Below are 17,749 nucleotides of genomic sequence, written 5' to 3'. Positions count from 1 at the left end.
CTAAGCTCCCATGCATGCTTTGTTGAGCCACTGCATGTATGTATATTTATAATATATGTTTATCTGATTAAAACGTACTGTAATGCTAATGTAGGCAGTAGATATCTATAAGTAGATCAAGCATATTATAAATATCTTTTAGGTGGAAATGACAAGACGTGATGATATTATATCTAGTTTCGCCATATGCATATATCTTCAAACAAGAAAGAGATGGAAAACTACCTTAGAACGGAATGATGCAGGGACTTGAAGTTAATTGATTGGAAAACATTGTTTGTCTAGTTGGTTTTAGTGATATTGTCTTAAATAGTTGTTTGTCTGTTCATATCTTATGAATGAGTTGGCTCGTGTTTTTGAATAGGCGGTACTTAATAGACCCAAAAGATGAAGTGTCTACAAGTATGAAAAAAAAGGAAGATAAGAGAAGGGGGGTATGGAGAGACAATTATTAGTTTGACTTATTATAAGTAGCACTACTGTTGAGTTAAGTTGTGAATTAGAATGCTGTTCCATTCTCTCCCCTGTTTTAATTAGTTAACACTAGACAGGAGTAGTTGCAGAGCCTAACAACGCAGTACATCTCACTTCTTTCTATTTCTATGTTTTTTGACCTGCGACTTGACTCACATTGTTATTGTACTTGATTTCATGGTTTCTAATAAATTTTAGCTGGGTTTTGACTTCATTTCTTCTCCGAATAAAAATGAGAACAATAGTTTATCATGGTCTAAGAATGGAGTGACAATAAGGTTGCTTAAGCAGCTACGATGTTTGTTTGTCAATATCGTGACAATAAAACTGTGTAATTGTGTTGGATCTTCGGTTCATTTAAAGCTTCATTCTCACATCACAATATATAGATACTCTGTACCACGCTTAATACATTCTAGTGAAGGTACCATGTATACAGTCAGTCTATGCACATAAAGCATTGAATATAGGAGGAACTATCATATATACATATAGTTGTAACTCTCCATACTGAGAATCCAATAACATTTATTAGACCTTCCATAGTTTTCCCATCTATGGAGAAGGCCCTCGTCTATTACAAAACCAACAGGCAAAACTTCATATATATATATATATGTGTGTGTGTGTGTGTGTGTGTGTGTGTGTGTGTGTGTGTGTGTGTTCTTAAGCTGTTCTTTCATAGTTCAGCTGCATTCTATGCCTCAGCTTCGAACAACTCCCACTCATCATCTGAAGAAACTCTGTGATTGGCATCAATTGTAACTCCTTTACCAGCACTGCTAATGCTACTTGGCTGCTGCCCCTTCAGGCTATTTTTGTTTGTGATAGTACCAATCTGAGCTGGCTCTAGAGGCTCGATGGCTGCATCTGACGGATTTTTTCTCTTGTAAGATGACGAGCTTGCCGTAGAGGACAAGCTGGAGGTTGACAATCGGAATGATTTGCTCAGTGGCAAACGCCCATCAACTCTTTCTTTCAATGACATAACGTCTTCACAGATGACAGCTATTTCGCCTCTGAAAGAGAAAGAACCCCCACAAAGATTACATTCATGACTACTTGACATCACAAAATGCAAGATAAGAAATTCAAAAATCTACAAAACAGTCACATTAACCAAACACTAAAGCTAAAAGCTATGCATAATATTACTTATAATGCATGTGTACATTGAGTGAGCAGAGTCAACATAAAAACTTACTGTAAAGCATCAACAATACGACCACGTTCCATCAAGAAATCCCTCAGCTGCATCAAGGTAACACACATATTACAATTCTTGCAATTGATTTCATGTAAGGAAAGTGGAACTGTTACTTTTCAATTCATCAAAATCCTATGAAAAACAACTGATTACCCTGGAGTTCTCCTCTGCTTCTTGTTGTAGCTTCTTTGACTCTTCCACAATGGCATTCATCATGAGCTGCTGTTCACAAAGGGCCTCCTGAGCAAATGATTCTTTTTCCAACTTTTCCTTCTCAGATGCTTCTATTTCTTCCTCTGCATTAGCTAGCCGTGCTTCAAGAGCTTGACGCATCTATACAGTATCACACAAGCCAGGGCATTTTTCAGCTAAAAAACAAAGGACTAGACAAAAGAGCCAAATATTTCTTGCCACCCATATATCAAGGATCCAAATTGTCGATCTTTTCCCTTTTCATTTATTGTGATCAGCAATAATATGTTGATCAATCTTTCTCCAAACAAAGCATAAAAGGCTGGTTGTTGCAGTCAAAACTTGAAGGACTCAAACCCAATAAGAGAACAAGGATGAAAAAACTTGAAAAGATTCCTTCTGTTATCACATAATAACACTATAACAAAACACTAATAAACGATTTGGCATGTTTTAGGTAATATCAGGTTATAATATATAAGATGAGAATTAATACAAAGTAATCTTTCACAATCAGACACTAAGGTTTTATAACTGCAGGGGTAAATAGGTAAACAGGAAATGTTTAGTGCCTAGGAGCCAGGCAGTAGGATAGGCAGGCACCTAAAAGTCAAGCGGCTTATTAACTCTGAGAAAATAATTGATGAAGTAGAGGTCTCAACTAATGCATGAAATTGAAGAGCTATATCTTTTTGGCTAAGAACATAGAAAAATATTAGAATCTATCACATTGGTAACATCTACAAGTCAAAGCTCGAACATATTCTACATTGGAATACATCATATAAAATGCTCAAGTGGATCCTTAGGCTGTTAGGCTGAGGGGTTCCTTCTATGGCAAAATCCTACATGATCAAGTCAGCCTGTTTCTAGACAAAGATCTTCTCCTAGATGCAGCATGAATGCAAGTTCAACAATCTAACATGGACAAATATGTTAGTATTGATTTTGTAAAGATTCTTTATGCCAAGAAGTGGGTATTTTAGAATTTACATTCAAACCCAAAAAGTTTCAATTAGTGCACAGGGAAAATAAACCCCCAAGAAAAGCATTTACATTACAAGTATCACAAATATACCTCCTCAATGACTGCAAGAGATTTACTCCTTTCATCCGACAAAGTGATAAGCCGAGACTGAAGTTCTCGAGCTTCCGTTGCTAATATAGATTTCTCCCCAAAAACCTCACCTGCACGCTGCAAGTGCCCCCACCCCCACAAAAAAGGTTTAGATATCTTTCATGCAGTTGGCAAACAAAAAGAAATAAATCAGAGCATGTATACAACCATGTTGTTTGCTTCCTTCGCATGCTTCAGCATCTGCTTGAGTTCATCAACCTTGATGAGGATATCCTGGCCAGCAGAGGAGGCTTCTTCCTTAGCCTGTTTGGCCCTTTCCTCATGAAATTCCACCTCTTCTATCATATTGGTTATCAATTCCATAGAAGATAACAAGTTCTTCTGCACCATTTTGAAAGAAGTAAGAATTAACCGATACAACTTTCCTATATGAGAATTTGTATAGAAAAGCACCGGAACTTTAGAATGTAATATCAACCTTTGAAAGTACCAGGACTTTTAGAAATGTAATATCAACCTTCCATATGAATCTTATTGATCAATAAGAAGATAAATTTGTATCTTAGACAACTACATACTCCAGAAAGGTTTTCATCTTAGCTTCTTTATCATTTTTCTATCACTTTGTCTTAAGATGTAACATAATTTTTGTGCAATACTGATGCACTATTGCTTCATTGATTACTTTCTTTCATAATATCTACACACTAATCATCATTGTCATCCAAGCTTTTCCTATCAAAAGTGTTGGGCAGCAAAGCCTAACGTGAAATCAAGGTAGGCCCTCAACAATTTATCAGTAAGAGAAATACAGTGACAAACAAGCAACAAGGACATATCATATAGTATCACAGCATAATGCAAACCTTTTCATGATAATTTACCACTTTGCTTTAGAAAATATAAAATGGTCATACAAGCTGTAGTAAACTGACAAAGATGCTGATTTAAAATAAATAAATGACAATGGCACCTTGTTGTTTTTGGCATCAGTAATAAAATCTTCAAGGAATTCAATGCTAACAAAATGGCCTGAGCGAGTGGTCATATTTGCAGGCAGATTATGATCATCAGAAAAAAGCATCTCAGATTCAAAAGATGGCGAATCCACATTGTTATCAACTGAAAATCTCAAGTGCTGATCTTCATATCCAATAGTGGTACTATTGACATCCTTGTCTTTTTCAACTCCATGATCCATATAACCAGAAACTTCTTGAACATCTAATGAAGTGATATCCTGACTAGTCAGAAAAACTGCTGCGCTATCATTGACTTCAAACATATTATTATCTTCATTACCAGCGGGTGCCACTGAATCTTGTGAATGCTTGCCTTCAGGTTCACCAGAAGAATGATAGATATCCTTCACTCTTATACTTGTACAGTCCATCAGATCAGGATTAAATGCTAATGTACTATTCTGGAGACTGGAATTTGCAATTGAGATGGTTCCATTAGCATCTAAATCAGATATACATTGCTCATCAGCTTGTAAAGCGTCAGCCACAATACCCTGTAATCCATTAAACGATCGAACTATGTGCTCTTCTAAAGAATCTTCATGTCCAGCTGTTTCCTCAACATGGCTCAAGCTACTAGACTGACTAATAGTCTGAATATTAGAAGGACCAACAGCAATCATTTCTCCTTGGAGGTATTTCTGTTTATGACGAAAAGCACCATTTTCTAGATCATCCCCATTTTCCACAAATTTTAGTTCTGAAGGTAGAGTTTCATTTAATTCTCTGCTGACTTCACCATAATATGCCACTTGACCTGGCTCATTCAGATCACCTGCTATACAAAATTCTGAATCTTGGCAAACCCCCTCAACCAATGGTGACTTGAACTGGGTAGGATTTATGTGGTTACTAGAAAAACTGTTCTCATATTCTACTGAAGTTTGTGCTGAAATGTGACTAGCTTCTGGTTTTTCAAGTAGTTGATGTCCTAAGGAAGCAGCTTGTTCATTTAACTTGACTACACCATGAAAGGGAATTGTTATATTTACATATAAACAAACATAAGATACTACAAGAAATACATGTGCATATGTACACATGCATTAATGCTCTGCCATTGCATTCATGCCCATGGAACTGATAATGTAAACTACTATGAAGGAGAATAACAAATTTACCATCAGCTGATAAATTTTTTATTTCATCTGCATCATCAATATTGTAAGAAGCTCCTGGGGATGTACCAATGTGTTCTATTACTTCAAATAGAACAAATTCTACTGCAGCATCAACATCATTAATGTGTTCGAGAGCAACAGCTTTGAGTATTCGAAGATCAACCTGATGGGAATAAAAACAATCAAGTAAAGCACAGATGCAAGAGAATTTGTATCATAAGTCAGAAAGGTCACATAGTAGACAGTGAAAGTTCATAACTGAGATTGCAATTGAATAGTGAAAAGATAGATTCATTAACACTACCTCTTGCTAAAGCATCAAAATAAAGCAAAGTTAACCTATGCTCTTCTTATAATATGAAACTTCAATAATTAATAATATTTTCCCATTTGCTTTTGATTGAAACAGATTGTTATTTCTTTCTACTATACCATCATTCTCCTTTTTATCAGTAGAATATCACAATTTAGGCACATCTTTTCAAGTACAAGATAAACAACACTACACCTTTTCAAATACAAACCTATTGCAAAGGGCATAGGAGATGAATAGAATACAAGTCTCAGTACCTATGGTTGTCAGATCCTAACTATATTATCATTACCTGTCATTGTTGAGACCACTACTAGTAATACAAGAATTGCTTTCATCAAAATAAATTGCTAGCTTAGTTTCAAAAGAAAGCCCATAAAGAGCATCAAAATATTGAACATAACACTTAGAAAATGATATTTCACTCAAACATTACTCCACTAAGGAGAACTAACTGCTGAAGAGTACTATTATATTGGGTAAAAAGGTCTGAAGAAATGTAGACTTGATCATCTCTGTTCTTTAAAGTGGATATTTCTACAAGCTACGCTAGGACTTCTCCTATCTATTCATGCCATGCCTCACGACTCCACCCAGAAGCCAACATATTAAGGATTGTTCTAAAAGACAGCCAACCTCCCACCTTTTCCATATTTACTGCGAGGGGAAAGCCAAAGAACCCCACAAAAGAAGAAGTCTTTAGCTTGCCATGTTGTTTGTATAGAAACAAGAGCTAAGGCTAAGGCAAGGATCGAGGGAGGAGAGGAGGGATGGGGGATGTGATGGTGGGCTGGTTATGGAAAGTTGGGATGGTGGGGCTGTGCATGTACATGGCAGCGAAGGTGCTGGATGTGCTATGGTGGAAGCCCAGGAGGTTGGAGGAGTACTTCGCCAAGCAAGGCATACGGGGTCCGCCGTACCGCTTCTTCGTTGGGTGTGTTAAGGAGATGATCGGATTGATGGTGGAGGCTTCTTCCAAGCCAATGGTGCCTCAAACTTCTCACAATATCCTATGCTGGTGGTCAGGGGAACACAAATCGGATATATAGACCGCTAATTATTTTAGAAACTCTAACCAGAATAAATCAACATGAACCATAATTAATTTTGTTTGTCCAAATAATACTAGTTATCTACTTATCTGTCAGGATTCTAACATACAAATAGATAGAAACATGACCGCAACCAACCGTCAGAGTAAAAAAGAAGCAAGTTTTGGGGAAAAATGTTCTTAATTAATTAAAACCCTAGAAGTGTAAGAAGTGAACAAAAACAGGAACCAGAATCGCATCAATATATCGATTAAGAAAAAATATTACCTGCGGGAAAACCTCTCGCAGAGTATTAAAAACTGGCTTAAAACTCATCCCCCTATAATTGACCTGCCACAAAGTTTAAGAATTGAAAAGAAAACAAGAGATCAGAAGAAGAAAGAATGGGAAGTTGGGAACAAGTTAGACAAATGAAGAGATACTTCACCCCCAATGCACATGGACTGCTAAAATTTAACTCAAATCAAAAAAGGAAAAGGATCGACGAGAATGAAACCTTAGTACCTTACAATATTCCTCGCCAAGAATAGGAATCTTCCCGAGGACAGAGAGGTACAAAAGGACGATGAAGCCGAGGAGACGCGGGAGGAAATCCTAGTGGAAGTGCACGGAGAAAGAGAGGAAGGGGAAGGGAAGGGGAAAAGGAGCGAAGAGTTCGTCTAAAGACTAAATGGAAGACTTCAGAATTAAGAAATATAGAAAGAATATACGTCTACGGAGGAAATGCGCCCGCGAAGCTACCCGTTAGGGCTTTGCGGTTCGGATCTCGTGATAGGACTAGTCTAAGAGTTCTTAAATCCTATGCCAATATTTCTTTTTTGGCAAAATAATATCACTTCTCCGGGGGAAACGCGCCACAAGTGGCTCTGTTTTGCAAAATGCTTGGTTTTCTGGAGTATTTAAACAAACAAAATGCTAGGTTTTTCTGGAGTATTTAAACAAAGTAAATGTACCACCAGGTCTTCTTTAGATATGTCGATCTTATAAGCTGCCACTTCCTTCCTGTGTCCGCACTAGATAGGGTTGTCGAAATAAACAAGTTGCTCTGACTGAGTCAAGCCTAAATAAATATGTGGGCTCGCTCTGCTCAAATTTTCTTTTATTAATATTATATATATAAGTATATTTACAACTATTAGATCTTTGATTTAAAGATAAACCCATTTAAAAATAACTTAGTCTCAGACTATGGCTCGGCTTGATCTGGTCAGCTTGAGTTTGACATTTGAAAATAAGTTTGGGCTCGGGTTAAGCTCGGTTTGAATTGAGTCAAACCAAGCCTGAATAAAATGAGTAGGCTCGAAATAAAAGTTGTAGTAGACTTGCTCAGGCGAGTCATTTGCAGCACCCCTAGCTCTAGCTTTGCTAGGGTGCCTTATGCTATTTTCTGTGAGATTCTTCCATCTCTTACCTAGCCCAAGTATATGTGAGATCCTCCTCCCCTTTTCTCTCCTAGCCTGAGTGGCTATGGGAGGGGAGAGATCTTTACTCTCTCTTTTATTTTTCCCTTTCTCCCTTATTTTTCTCTCTTTCTTCTAAGCTTTTCTCACTTATCCATTTCCTTTTTCCCCTTTCCAACTTCATTGTCTCTCCTTCACTTGTTATCATTTGTCATGCTTCTATCTCCTATATGTTCTATCTATCTCTCTCTCTCTCTCTCATGTTTTTTTTTCTTACGTCATTGCGGTTCTCTACCACCACTCCCTCCTTATCACTGTTTGCCGCTCTTGTCCACCTCGATGTTGTTCGCAACTGTTTCCACATCGTTGTTGTCCTCAGTTGGCATCATTCCCCTTACTCGACCTCTTCCCTCCAAGCTCAACCCTCTCCGCTGTTGACCACAGTTTTGCTCCTATCTGTAGTGTCAAGAGCCCTTTTTGTTCTTCATCTTATCCATGCATTTTGCTCCTTTTGTTGTTTCCATGGCATGTTTCTATCATAGATTAGGGATGCTTGTCTAGATTTTTGGAGATCCACCTGGCTGTATACCTATAAGTGGTGGATTGTAACGGATAGTATGCTAATTTTAAGTGCTTTGCATTTGTGTATCTATCAAAGTTGGCTTCTTGATGTATTTTGTTTGCACCTTATGTTTAATGTTTTATTTTTCTTTATCATGATGTTTACTATTGTAATCAAGTGGAGAATTCATGCCAAAGAACTGTTACTTTATCTCTTATATTATGTATCAGGCAGCATGAGCCGTTTACTAAATTTGAAGGTCAGGTTTAAGAATTACTACAACTTTTCTCTTTTAAGAATACTACGCTGAAGAGAGTCACGAGTTTTGAGTTAAATTTATTCTATCCAAATCTCTAATTTATTATGAATAAAGTAGAAAATTGAATAAACTAGAGATAGATCACGTTACAAGCTTTCAGTCAATTGCAAACATTAGCATAAACAAAAGCTAAACTAGACGCATCCAAATTATATAATTGATAATAAGTTTTGGGTGGTCTATATTAGTATTTAAATTTTTTTTTATCAAAGACACCTATATATTTTATTTTTATTATTATTATTCACATCCTATAATATAGATATATATTATCCGATTCTTACATACTTTTAATATTTCAAAAACACACTCAGTTAATTTACCCTAACTACAACTTGGCTGTTAGAAAACTATTGGCGACATTAAAAGAAAAATACATATAAATTACCACATAATAGGTTATGAATGATAATGAAAATGAAAGCTTTGGTCAAAAGGCTGGTCTTTTTTTTTTATAATAATTGCTCGATTCATATAAACAGGGTTCAGGTTTTCATTCAATAAATAGGCAAAATTCAGTGTGATCCCGTTTTGCAGCAAAGAGTACCATATCCACTCCACATGCTTAGAGAAAATTCAAAAAAGAAAAAGAAAAAGAAAATATACTAGCAGGAACATGCACAGTGATTCAAGTAGTTTCCGAATTTTTTGTTCAAAAATCATCCGGTGCCTTTTGCATTATCTCTTGCTTCCCGTAAGAGGTTCCACCAGATTTACTTGATGTCTAGGTGTATTTAAATCACTTTCAGTAGATTTCTTTAGAATTCCAGCCGGCTGTTGCCCTTGCCGATTTTGAGCTCCCTGGAGAGGTTATTTTTTGTGAGAATAGGAAAAAGAGGAAAGTTACAACAATTAAAACCAAACTTAGGATGTTAATGATATTTCAGAGCAACCATAACTGCTGAGGATTTCTTGATAATATAAGCATCAACATGACATGGCATTGATTCCAAAGAGACAGTTAAACCCAGTAATATATAGTGATCATATATCGAAAATGGGATGATTCAGTAAATGTGAAAAAATTTGAAAGAGAATCAAACTGATGTGAATTTCCTTAGGAAACAGGCAATCCATGTATCAGGAGTCATGAAGCTAAACAAGTCACTTACCGCTGCCTTTTGGCCTGTTAATCTCCTTACTGATGGAGCTCGTGCAACTGAGGATGCAGCAGCAGCAGCAGCCACCCGTATCCTTTAAGAACTCAAAATAATAAACAAGAGCTCAAATATTTCTGACAGTGCAATAGGCGCACAGAAAAGAACAGAATGATGTGAATATATTAATTATTAGCCAATCAGTACTAGGACTTAACAAGGAAATACCTTTTATGAACATCAACATATTCATCTGTCTCATCCACTATCTCCTCCTGGACAAAAGGTAGTCAGATAATTAGTTTTTAATCACTTTAAGGTTTTTCTTTATCTGAATATATCAAGAAAATTTTGTGCTTTCAGATGAAGTTGCCTCTAAGCATAAGATATCTACTTCTGTTAAGTTTACCCCTTCTAGGGTGCAGTTCAACCCTATCACCCATGCGCAACCCATGAACATGAGAGACTCATATAGAACACATGGCAACAAAAGATTCCAACATGTTCTTGTCCAAAACCTCAGAGAGTAAGAAATGGAAGCACCCAAAAGGGATATATCTTTGGGTTTCTGGTCACAAGTTTTACACGCAACAGTATAATCACAGGAAATCATCAAAAGCATGAGCTATGTTTCTCTTATATTCTTCTGAAATATATATATAACCTGGAGTCTCTGACTACCCTGCACATGTAGTATTTTGATCTTCTTCCAATAACCAAAAGGAAAAGGAAAAACAAGAATTCTTAATTGCAGTTGGAGAAAAGATTTTTGTCTTACTTGTAGGAGTTCTTCAAAGACATCCTCAAGGGTGATGATACCAATGACCTCTCCATCTTCAACATCCTCTGACAAACGAGCCACCACATTTGTTGGTGCAGCATTCTGCTGCAAAGGGGCTGGTAGGTTTCCATTAACCTGTTTTTTTTCCCAATTATCGATCTCAACAACAACACTATCATCCTTTTCTGCTTTAGAGAGCAAAGGAGTAGTCAAGTTTGACTCTACGGCAGATTCTTTATTTGCTTCAACTTTCTCAGCATCAGCAGGTGGAAGATTCTTAGTTTTCCCTTTAGACTTCACAACAGCAGCCATATGGCTGCTTCCTTTTTGAAATTCATTCAGTATATCATACAAAGGCATATCTGCAGGGACCCTGATAGAATCAAGATATGAGCATGCCATCCTCAACTTAAGCATCATAATGAAAAATGATGTTAGGCACAAACCTTGGAATTCTTCTGATTGAAACAGCACTGACTGGTGTCTCTGTTTCAGCACGAACTGTCAGAAGACTTTTTACCTGGATTCCAGTAAAAAAACAAACAAACTGAGAAACAGTAGAAAACAAAATTCAAGCCATTGCATTCAGGATACATCCTCTACAGCACACAAGCAGAAGGCAGTTAGTTTATGAGATCTGTAGACACTCACCAACAGAAGTCCAATTATGTTTTTGGGATTCCCAGAGTAAACAGGGACACGACTATGGCCTCGAGCAAGAATCTTGCCAATTGCTTCCCTGGAAATCAGAATGAAGCAAACAGATGCATAACATTCTATGAAGCATGGATTCATATCACAATTCTGATATTTCTATGCAAAGATATAATAAGTTTAAAATACACATCTATGCTTGTCCTTTAATAATTAAGAAACTGTTGTCATAGCATATGATAGCATATAGAAAATCATGTATCCAACTTATTCAACAATAAGGCTTAACATTCATACCAAATTGTTAGGAACTAAGGTTAAGAGCAAAGAAACAATTGAATCGAAAAATCACAAGTAGATAAGAGGCATGAAATTCTAACATTGCCCTTTGATCCATAGATAATGTCTCATAAAATAACATCTACTAGAACCTTCTCAACCTAAAACCAAATGTTCAATTTGGCTTGTATCTGGACTCCCAAAAATATCAAAGAGGTCTCCTAAAGGATACAAACCATAACTGCATTTCTATATTTATTTATAATATTGGATACATAAAAGATATATCTGAATGTACTTGTAAAGTACCCTATGAATATCGCATCAGATATGGTATCAATATGCATTCGGGTAGATTAGGGAAGTATTTGTTTTGGTTTAGACATTTCTTCTTTCTTTTTATGGTGAATCAAACTGCATTCCTCTGAAACTTATGAATTACAAAAGAACCTACCAGCAAGTTACAGGAAAACTTAACAAATATTGTTTCAACTTATTAAAAGTTGTACTTAAGCTCACTTCTCAAGTGACTCGATGTAACTTTTTGGTTGAAACTCCTAAAAATTGTTAATATAGAAAGCATATCATATCCAAGCCCATGTGTTGCACATATTCCAAATCCAACCTCATTTGAGGTAAACTGAGAAGCATAAGTTTATGATCGTTGACATTTCCAATGGATAAGGCATCCTACTGCATGAGGTTACCCTACCTTCAATCAAATAATTGGATGTTTCCATGACTTGAACCCAAACCATTTAAGCAAGCTTAAAATCTAAGAATTTGTAAAGAAGCTAAACTTGGTGGTTTTTACAGGTAATGATTTTGAACTGAATTTGTATATGAATAAGCCATGTAGAGTTTGCTACATTACATATATGTTGGATACATTACATATATGTTCAAAATTCAAATGGCCACATCCATAAGCCACAATTGCAATATATTAAGCAATATTTGACTAAACAAGAAGTCATCAAGTACTGAAACTCACCAGTCTAACTTTGAGTCAACATCTAATGAGAATGTCGACTCGATAGGTGTCATAGCTTCCTCAGCAGTCTGTAGACCAGAGATCAATCTTAGAACTCTAGATCATATTACAGGACAGATGAGGTAATGGTTTCACAAATGTTTGTAAGATACGCTAGCAGGTTCTTGGATAAGCATAAATGCATGTCTTACCTTGGAACAACTGCTTACTAAACGAAGTCAATATTAAGACAAAACAATTTATGGAAAAAGAATGTTCCTTGTCAACTACAGTACAGATATACTCAAAGTTGGATGATAAGTAAAGGTACATATCAGTGGAAGAAAGTGCAATTAAACAGCAACAGGCTCTACCAAAAGGTCAAACTTAGAAGAAATTCCATTTACATCAACAGAAAAGGAAACTACTAGTAATGAGTTGCATATCAAGCAAGTAGGTCAGTTGAACGATAGTGATCCATCTTTATAAATACAGACATGAGCTCATGACATTGTTAATGCACTAAAACACCATAAAATCTGGTGAAAATTTGACACCAAATATAACTTGAAATTGATGTAATTTTAGGTAGCACAAGTGATGATAACCAAATACAATTGTAGGGAAGGCAGTTTTACTGGTAATGGCAGATCCTCCTGCTGTATGTAGACACGAATCGTATAATCCTAATTTGGTAACCCCATTCCAAATCAGTTCAAATAAATGGATACTGAAACAAGAAGAAGTAAAAAGAAAAATCGATATTTTCCTTCAATATATCTAACCTAACATTTTTTGAGCAAATAGTTCCTAGAAGGATAGTGTAAATTTTGGTTTTTAATATTTTTGCTTCTCTAGTACTCAGTTCTTTACTTTCTTTGTCAATATTGAGATCAAGATAAAATTAGTAATAAAAGGTATTACTTGCTCATTCATAGAGCAGTGCTGGTTGGGCAGGTGCATGGTAATAAATATTAGAGAAGCTAATATAATATTACTTTTTACAACAGCATGACAAGAGAAACACTATAGGCTAACCAAATTGAATATGATATATGGTTAGTACTTAAGAGAGGTCCCATTATTCGAAATTCCATAGTGTGTTGACTGTCGAGGAAAGAATTTCCATCAAAATAGTCATATGTTCTTTCTTTTGGGTTATGAACAACTAATTAAAAATTAGCATTGCTACTTACTTAGCCAACATTGAACTTTTCTTTCATAGGCTAAGGTATTCAATAAAAAGGATATTCTGGAAATTAGCATATTCCATAGCCTCTTTCAGTATTTCTAAATTGGGGATCAGACTAATATAAATTTTACAACCAACCATCTATATAGCTAACTAGAGAGCAAGAGAGTAGCCAAAGATTTATCACCTACTAGACCAATACTATTAAATGGGAAAATGACTCGTGTGCCTATGCATTGTCATGTTTTTCATATAAGTTATATAAACATCTTCCGGTGCTACATACCTTTTCAGTCAAATCCAGTGCTCCACTTATGATTGTAGTCTCATCATGAGTAAGTTCCCCACCTTTACCTGCCTAAAATGACAAAGCATTGGAATTGTAGCATAATCCTCACAGTAGAAAAGATGAAACTTTCAAATTAACTAGCTATTCTCAACCTCAAAATATCTACTCTATCAGGATCAAGTTAAGATAAATTCTAATAAATCTTCTTACCTCTTTGCTATGGATAGAGACAAGAGCTTTCAACTGAGCACGCCTGAAAAGTGCAGATTCATTATGACCAAGTGCCCAGTCCAGAATCTGAAATATCGCAAACAGAGTTAGCAATCTTTCGATAATCAGGTTTACAGAGGCAAGATAAAAAACAGAAAACCTTCCACCAAATATCAGGCTTATAGAGTCATTGGTGCGCAATATTTTATCTCTTAGTACAAACATGCCAATTGGAATAAAGCAGCTATCCTTGTACATACAACTTACCTTCCCAATAGGATAAGCTATAGGATAGCAAACGATCATCAGAATTCGCACAGGCCACACAAGATTAGCACCCACAGCTAGTCCATATCTTGTACAGATGGCTTGTGGGATGACCTGAACCACAAAAGAAAATTGACATTATTTGCTTTGATAGGATGACATCAGATTAAACATAAACTAAATGAGGATGCTGCTTACCTCTCCAAAAGCTAGAACAAATGTAACAGACAAGATAACAGCAACAACAGGATGAAATATCTTATCGAGGAATATAGGAAGTGCCTGCATTGGAAAAAATAAATAGATGGATGGGAACAAAATTTGTAAATAAATGACTGCAAAGAAACTGGAAATGGAACAACATTAAAAGAAAATTGATTTCCGTCCAGAACAAGATAAAACAAAAAGCTCCAAACTAGGATTTTAATATGCAAATTGCTGAAATTCAATATCATTTTCAGGTTTCTTCCAGAAGGTAATTATGGTAACTCAGCATTACATACAAGGCTCCTATGCACATATTGCCAAGTCACTTACATACTGGATGAAGTATAACATAATGGTATCAAAATCCTTCAAAATCAATTTACCACAATAGAAGTTACCTGACTTAATTACATGTTGTACCATGAAGGTTCTTAAATGTTGATTATGCCTGTCAGGTAGAGCATTTCGATTTTCATATTTCTCATATTCTTTATGCTTCTCCCAACAGTTAGCACTTCAATGTACATAATAAATTAATATAATCTCACGTATCACTACCTCCATTGCAGCAGCATTACACAATAGCAAAGTGACAAGAAGTTGGTGTTGCTTCTGAACTACAGGCAAGATCTTAGCTGCAAGAAATGACCAATAACAGCTACATTAGAAAAACACAACACTACAGATTTCCTCAATGAAATCTGAGAGCAAAGTAAATTCATCTAAAATAGGAACTTACCAGGAACTCTACAAATAACATCTAATATATACAAAATATTAACACTAACCGTCATGCCTACAGAGATCCACATTTAATAAGTGGTGTATCTAATATGTAAATTAGCATATCATGACAAACACAATTGAAAAGAACCAGATAAAAGAATAATGAAACACCTGACCATGAATAGATATTTGGTAATGATAAGAAAGAGGAATCAAGGAATCTGTTTACAAATCCAGAATAAAAAAAGTGAAGTCTTGTAAACTTTCTTCTGTAGGTCTAAGATAATTATATTACTTGTGAAAGAAATGGATAAAGTTCCTTCTCATATTAGACTAAAGGGATAAGAGGTTTACAAGCTTGCCTAAAATTACAGCAATATCTTCACACTGATCAATGTTAAGAATATAGAAGGTATTTGTTAGCGCTACATAAGGACTAAGCAATAGAAATTTTATGGTCTATTATTACAATAATTGCACTTTCATTTGCTTTTTTTTTTCTTTTCTTTTTAACCATTTTACTGTGTTGTTGTCATTACTTACTGTCAGAAGCTTCTCTAGTATCATATCAAAGTAATCTAACATAAGTTGAAATAGATATCAGTTTGTTAACATATCTATGTAATTTTAATACAATATTTGAAGAATGCAACAGTTTCCAGTTTCTGCAATCACAATATAGAAAAAGTAGTCATCAAAATCTAAATCATTTCATTTTAGATTTTTTTTGTCAGGACTTCCTGAACTCACAATATAGAAAAAGTAGTCATCAAAATCCAAATCATTTCATTTTAGATTTTTTTGTCAGGACTTCCTGAACCAAATTGGAAAATCTGGTGAGGAAACTCCCCTGAGGGGAAGCGAAACAAGGGTCACATTCCACCAAAGGAAGCAAGCAATGGAAAAGCCTGTTATATTTAAAGAATCCAACATGGCAGATTTTTGAATATAAAACCCACAGATGCTGCAGCTTCTGATTGATTTAGATCGCAACAGAGCTTGCTATTTAAGATAAAAGAAGTATCCTACAAGACAATTTCCCAACACTCTTTTTTCCAACTTATTAACAAATTACAGATAAGATACCAATTTTAAGCATATCAGAACATATATTACCAAAATAAAAAGGACGAAATAATATCCCGATTCTCAAGATTCATCCAATCTATCCAAGATCAAGCCCTCATGTCAACAAAGAACAAACAATAAGAAACAAACTCTATAACATTACGAACCAGCCTGCTCCTTCTCCGATGGGGTTCCACTCCTTTGGAGGATCTCGAGCTCGACGAGGCCGAGGGCCATGAGCCCGAGCGTTAACCCGGACATCATTCCCGCGAATAGCACCAAAAAGCACGATATTCCCGCATACACAAACCACCACAAGGACCCGAACGGGATATCCTCCACCGTCAGCACCATCATCGCCCCTCCTCCTCCCCCGATCGCCGCCGTCATCAGCATCCTCCCCGCCGCCACCATGTTAACCGCATGCATCCTTCCCCCTCTAATCACTCTCCCGGAATTATCTGTATCAAGAGATAGCTAAAAGAGATCGGAATCGACGTTAGGCTCCTTATAAGATATCCGTCGAAGGATCCTTTACGGAATTTTGGGATCGGGAATAAATATATTGACTAAACACAAGCAGAGTTGGACGAGGAATAGGACGGAGATCGCGGTACGCGTACACGCGAGATGTAGATAAGCTTATACGAGTACTTTATCGAGGGCTATCCAAACGGCCCGAGATTGGTGTGTGGACACGGGAGTCTTGATGGAGGGCTGAGGATAGCGAGTTCACGAAGAGGTTCCGTTGTACCGACGGTGGAGATTGACCTTTAGATTCGATCTGTTGGAGTTACGGTATCAGATGGTCGAAGTGGCCTTTTTGGGAGAGGGAAAAAAGTATCGACACGTGGAAGAAAGAAGGGCTTCGTTTGTTTTCTTCTCGAATCTCGCTAATGAAGTATATTTTGTTTTTATTAATCACCAGCCGCAGGCTATAGATTAGACTAAATTTTTTATTAAATACTAATCTTAATATTTATGAGTGGAATTAAACTCATAAATTTCGTCATAAATTGATAGCTAACGAGTTTTGTTATGAAGTAGTTTTATTAAGTTGGAGTTTCCGCTCCTAAATCTTTCGGTTTTAACTAAAATCTTGGGATTATGTTGATAATGACTTTATTTACTCTTTTCCCCAAACCCGAGAATTATATAGAGATTTTTGAGTTTTTCCACCAAAGTAGGCTTCAACTTGATACCAATATAGACCGTCCTCTAATATTATTTATCAGAATGGTTCACTAGTAAAATTTATTATGAAGG

At 36.1% G+C, this 17,749-nt stretch overlaps 2 protein-coding genes across 2 annotated transcripts; both read right to left on the bottom strand.

Annotated features, from left to right (window-relative positions):
- Positions 1–941: 941 nt before the first annotated feature.
- LOC140781748 (uncharacterized) lies at positions 942–7,136 on the bottom strand. The gene is made up of 9 exons (XM_073127927.1): positions 6,964–7,136; positions 6,727–6,789; positions 5,095–5,257; positions 3,925–4,934; positions 3,159–3,332; positions 2,952–3,068; positions 1,835–2,014; positions 1,679–1,725; positions 942–1,493 (listed from the first exon to the last, which is right to left on the bottom strand). The coding sequence occupies exons 2-9, from the start codon at positions 6,772–6,774 to the stop codon at positions 1,172–1,174; spliced, it is 2,061 nt and encodes a 686-aa protein (XP_072984028.1). The 5' UTR covers positions 6,775–6,789; positions 6,964–7,136; the 3' UTR covers positions 942–1,171.
- Positions 7,137–9,209: 2,073 nt separating this feature from the next.
- On the bottom strand, positions 9,210–17,086 carry LOC140782333 (DUF21 domain-containing protein At4g14240-like). The gene is made up of 13 exons (XM_073128846.1): positions 16,651–17,086; positions 15,248–15,324; positions 14,681–14,764; positions 14,483–14,596; positions 14,216–14,302; positions 14,003–14,074; positions 12,546–12,613; positions 11,270–11,357; positions 11,065–11,138; positions 10,616–10,991; positions 10,066–10,112; positions 9,853–9,934; positions 9,210–9,541 (listed from the first exon to the last, which is right to left on the bottom strand). The coding sequence occupies exons 1-13, from the start codon at positions 16,910–16,912 to the stop codon at positions 9,419–9,421; spliced, it is 1,554 nt and encodes a 517-aa protein (XP_072984947.1). The 5' UTR covers positions 16,913–17,086; the 3' UTR covers positions 9,210–9,418.
- Positions 17,087–17,749: the final 663 nt, after the last annotated feature.

This window comes from Typha latifolia, chromosome 2 (genome assembly GCF_019914945.1).
Source record: "Typha latifolia isolate L0001 chromosome 2, TyphaL0001v2, whole genome shotgun sequence".
Lineage (NCBI taxonomy): Eukaryota > Viridiplantae > Streptophyta > Magnoliopsida > Poales > Typhaceae > Typha > Typha latifolia.
Note: the sequence above shows the minus strand (reverse complement) of the source record. Positions and strands in the feature narration are given on the sequence as shown.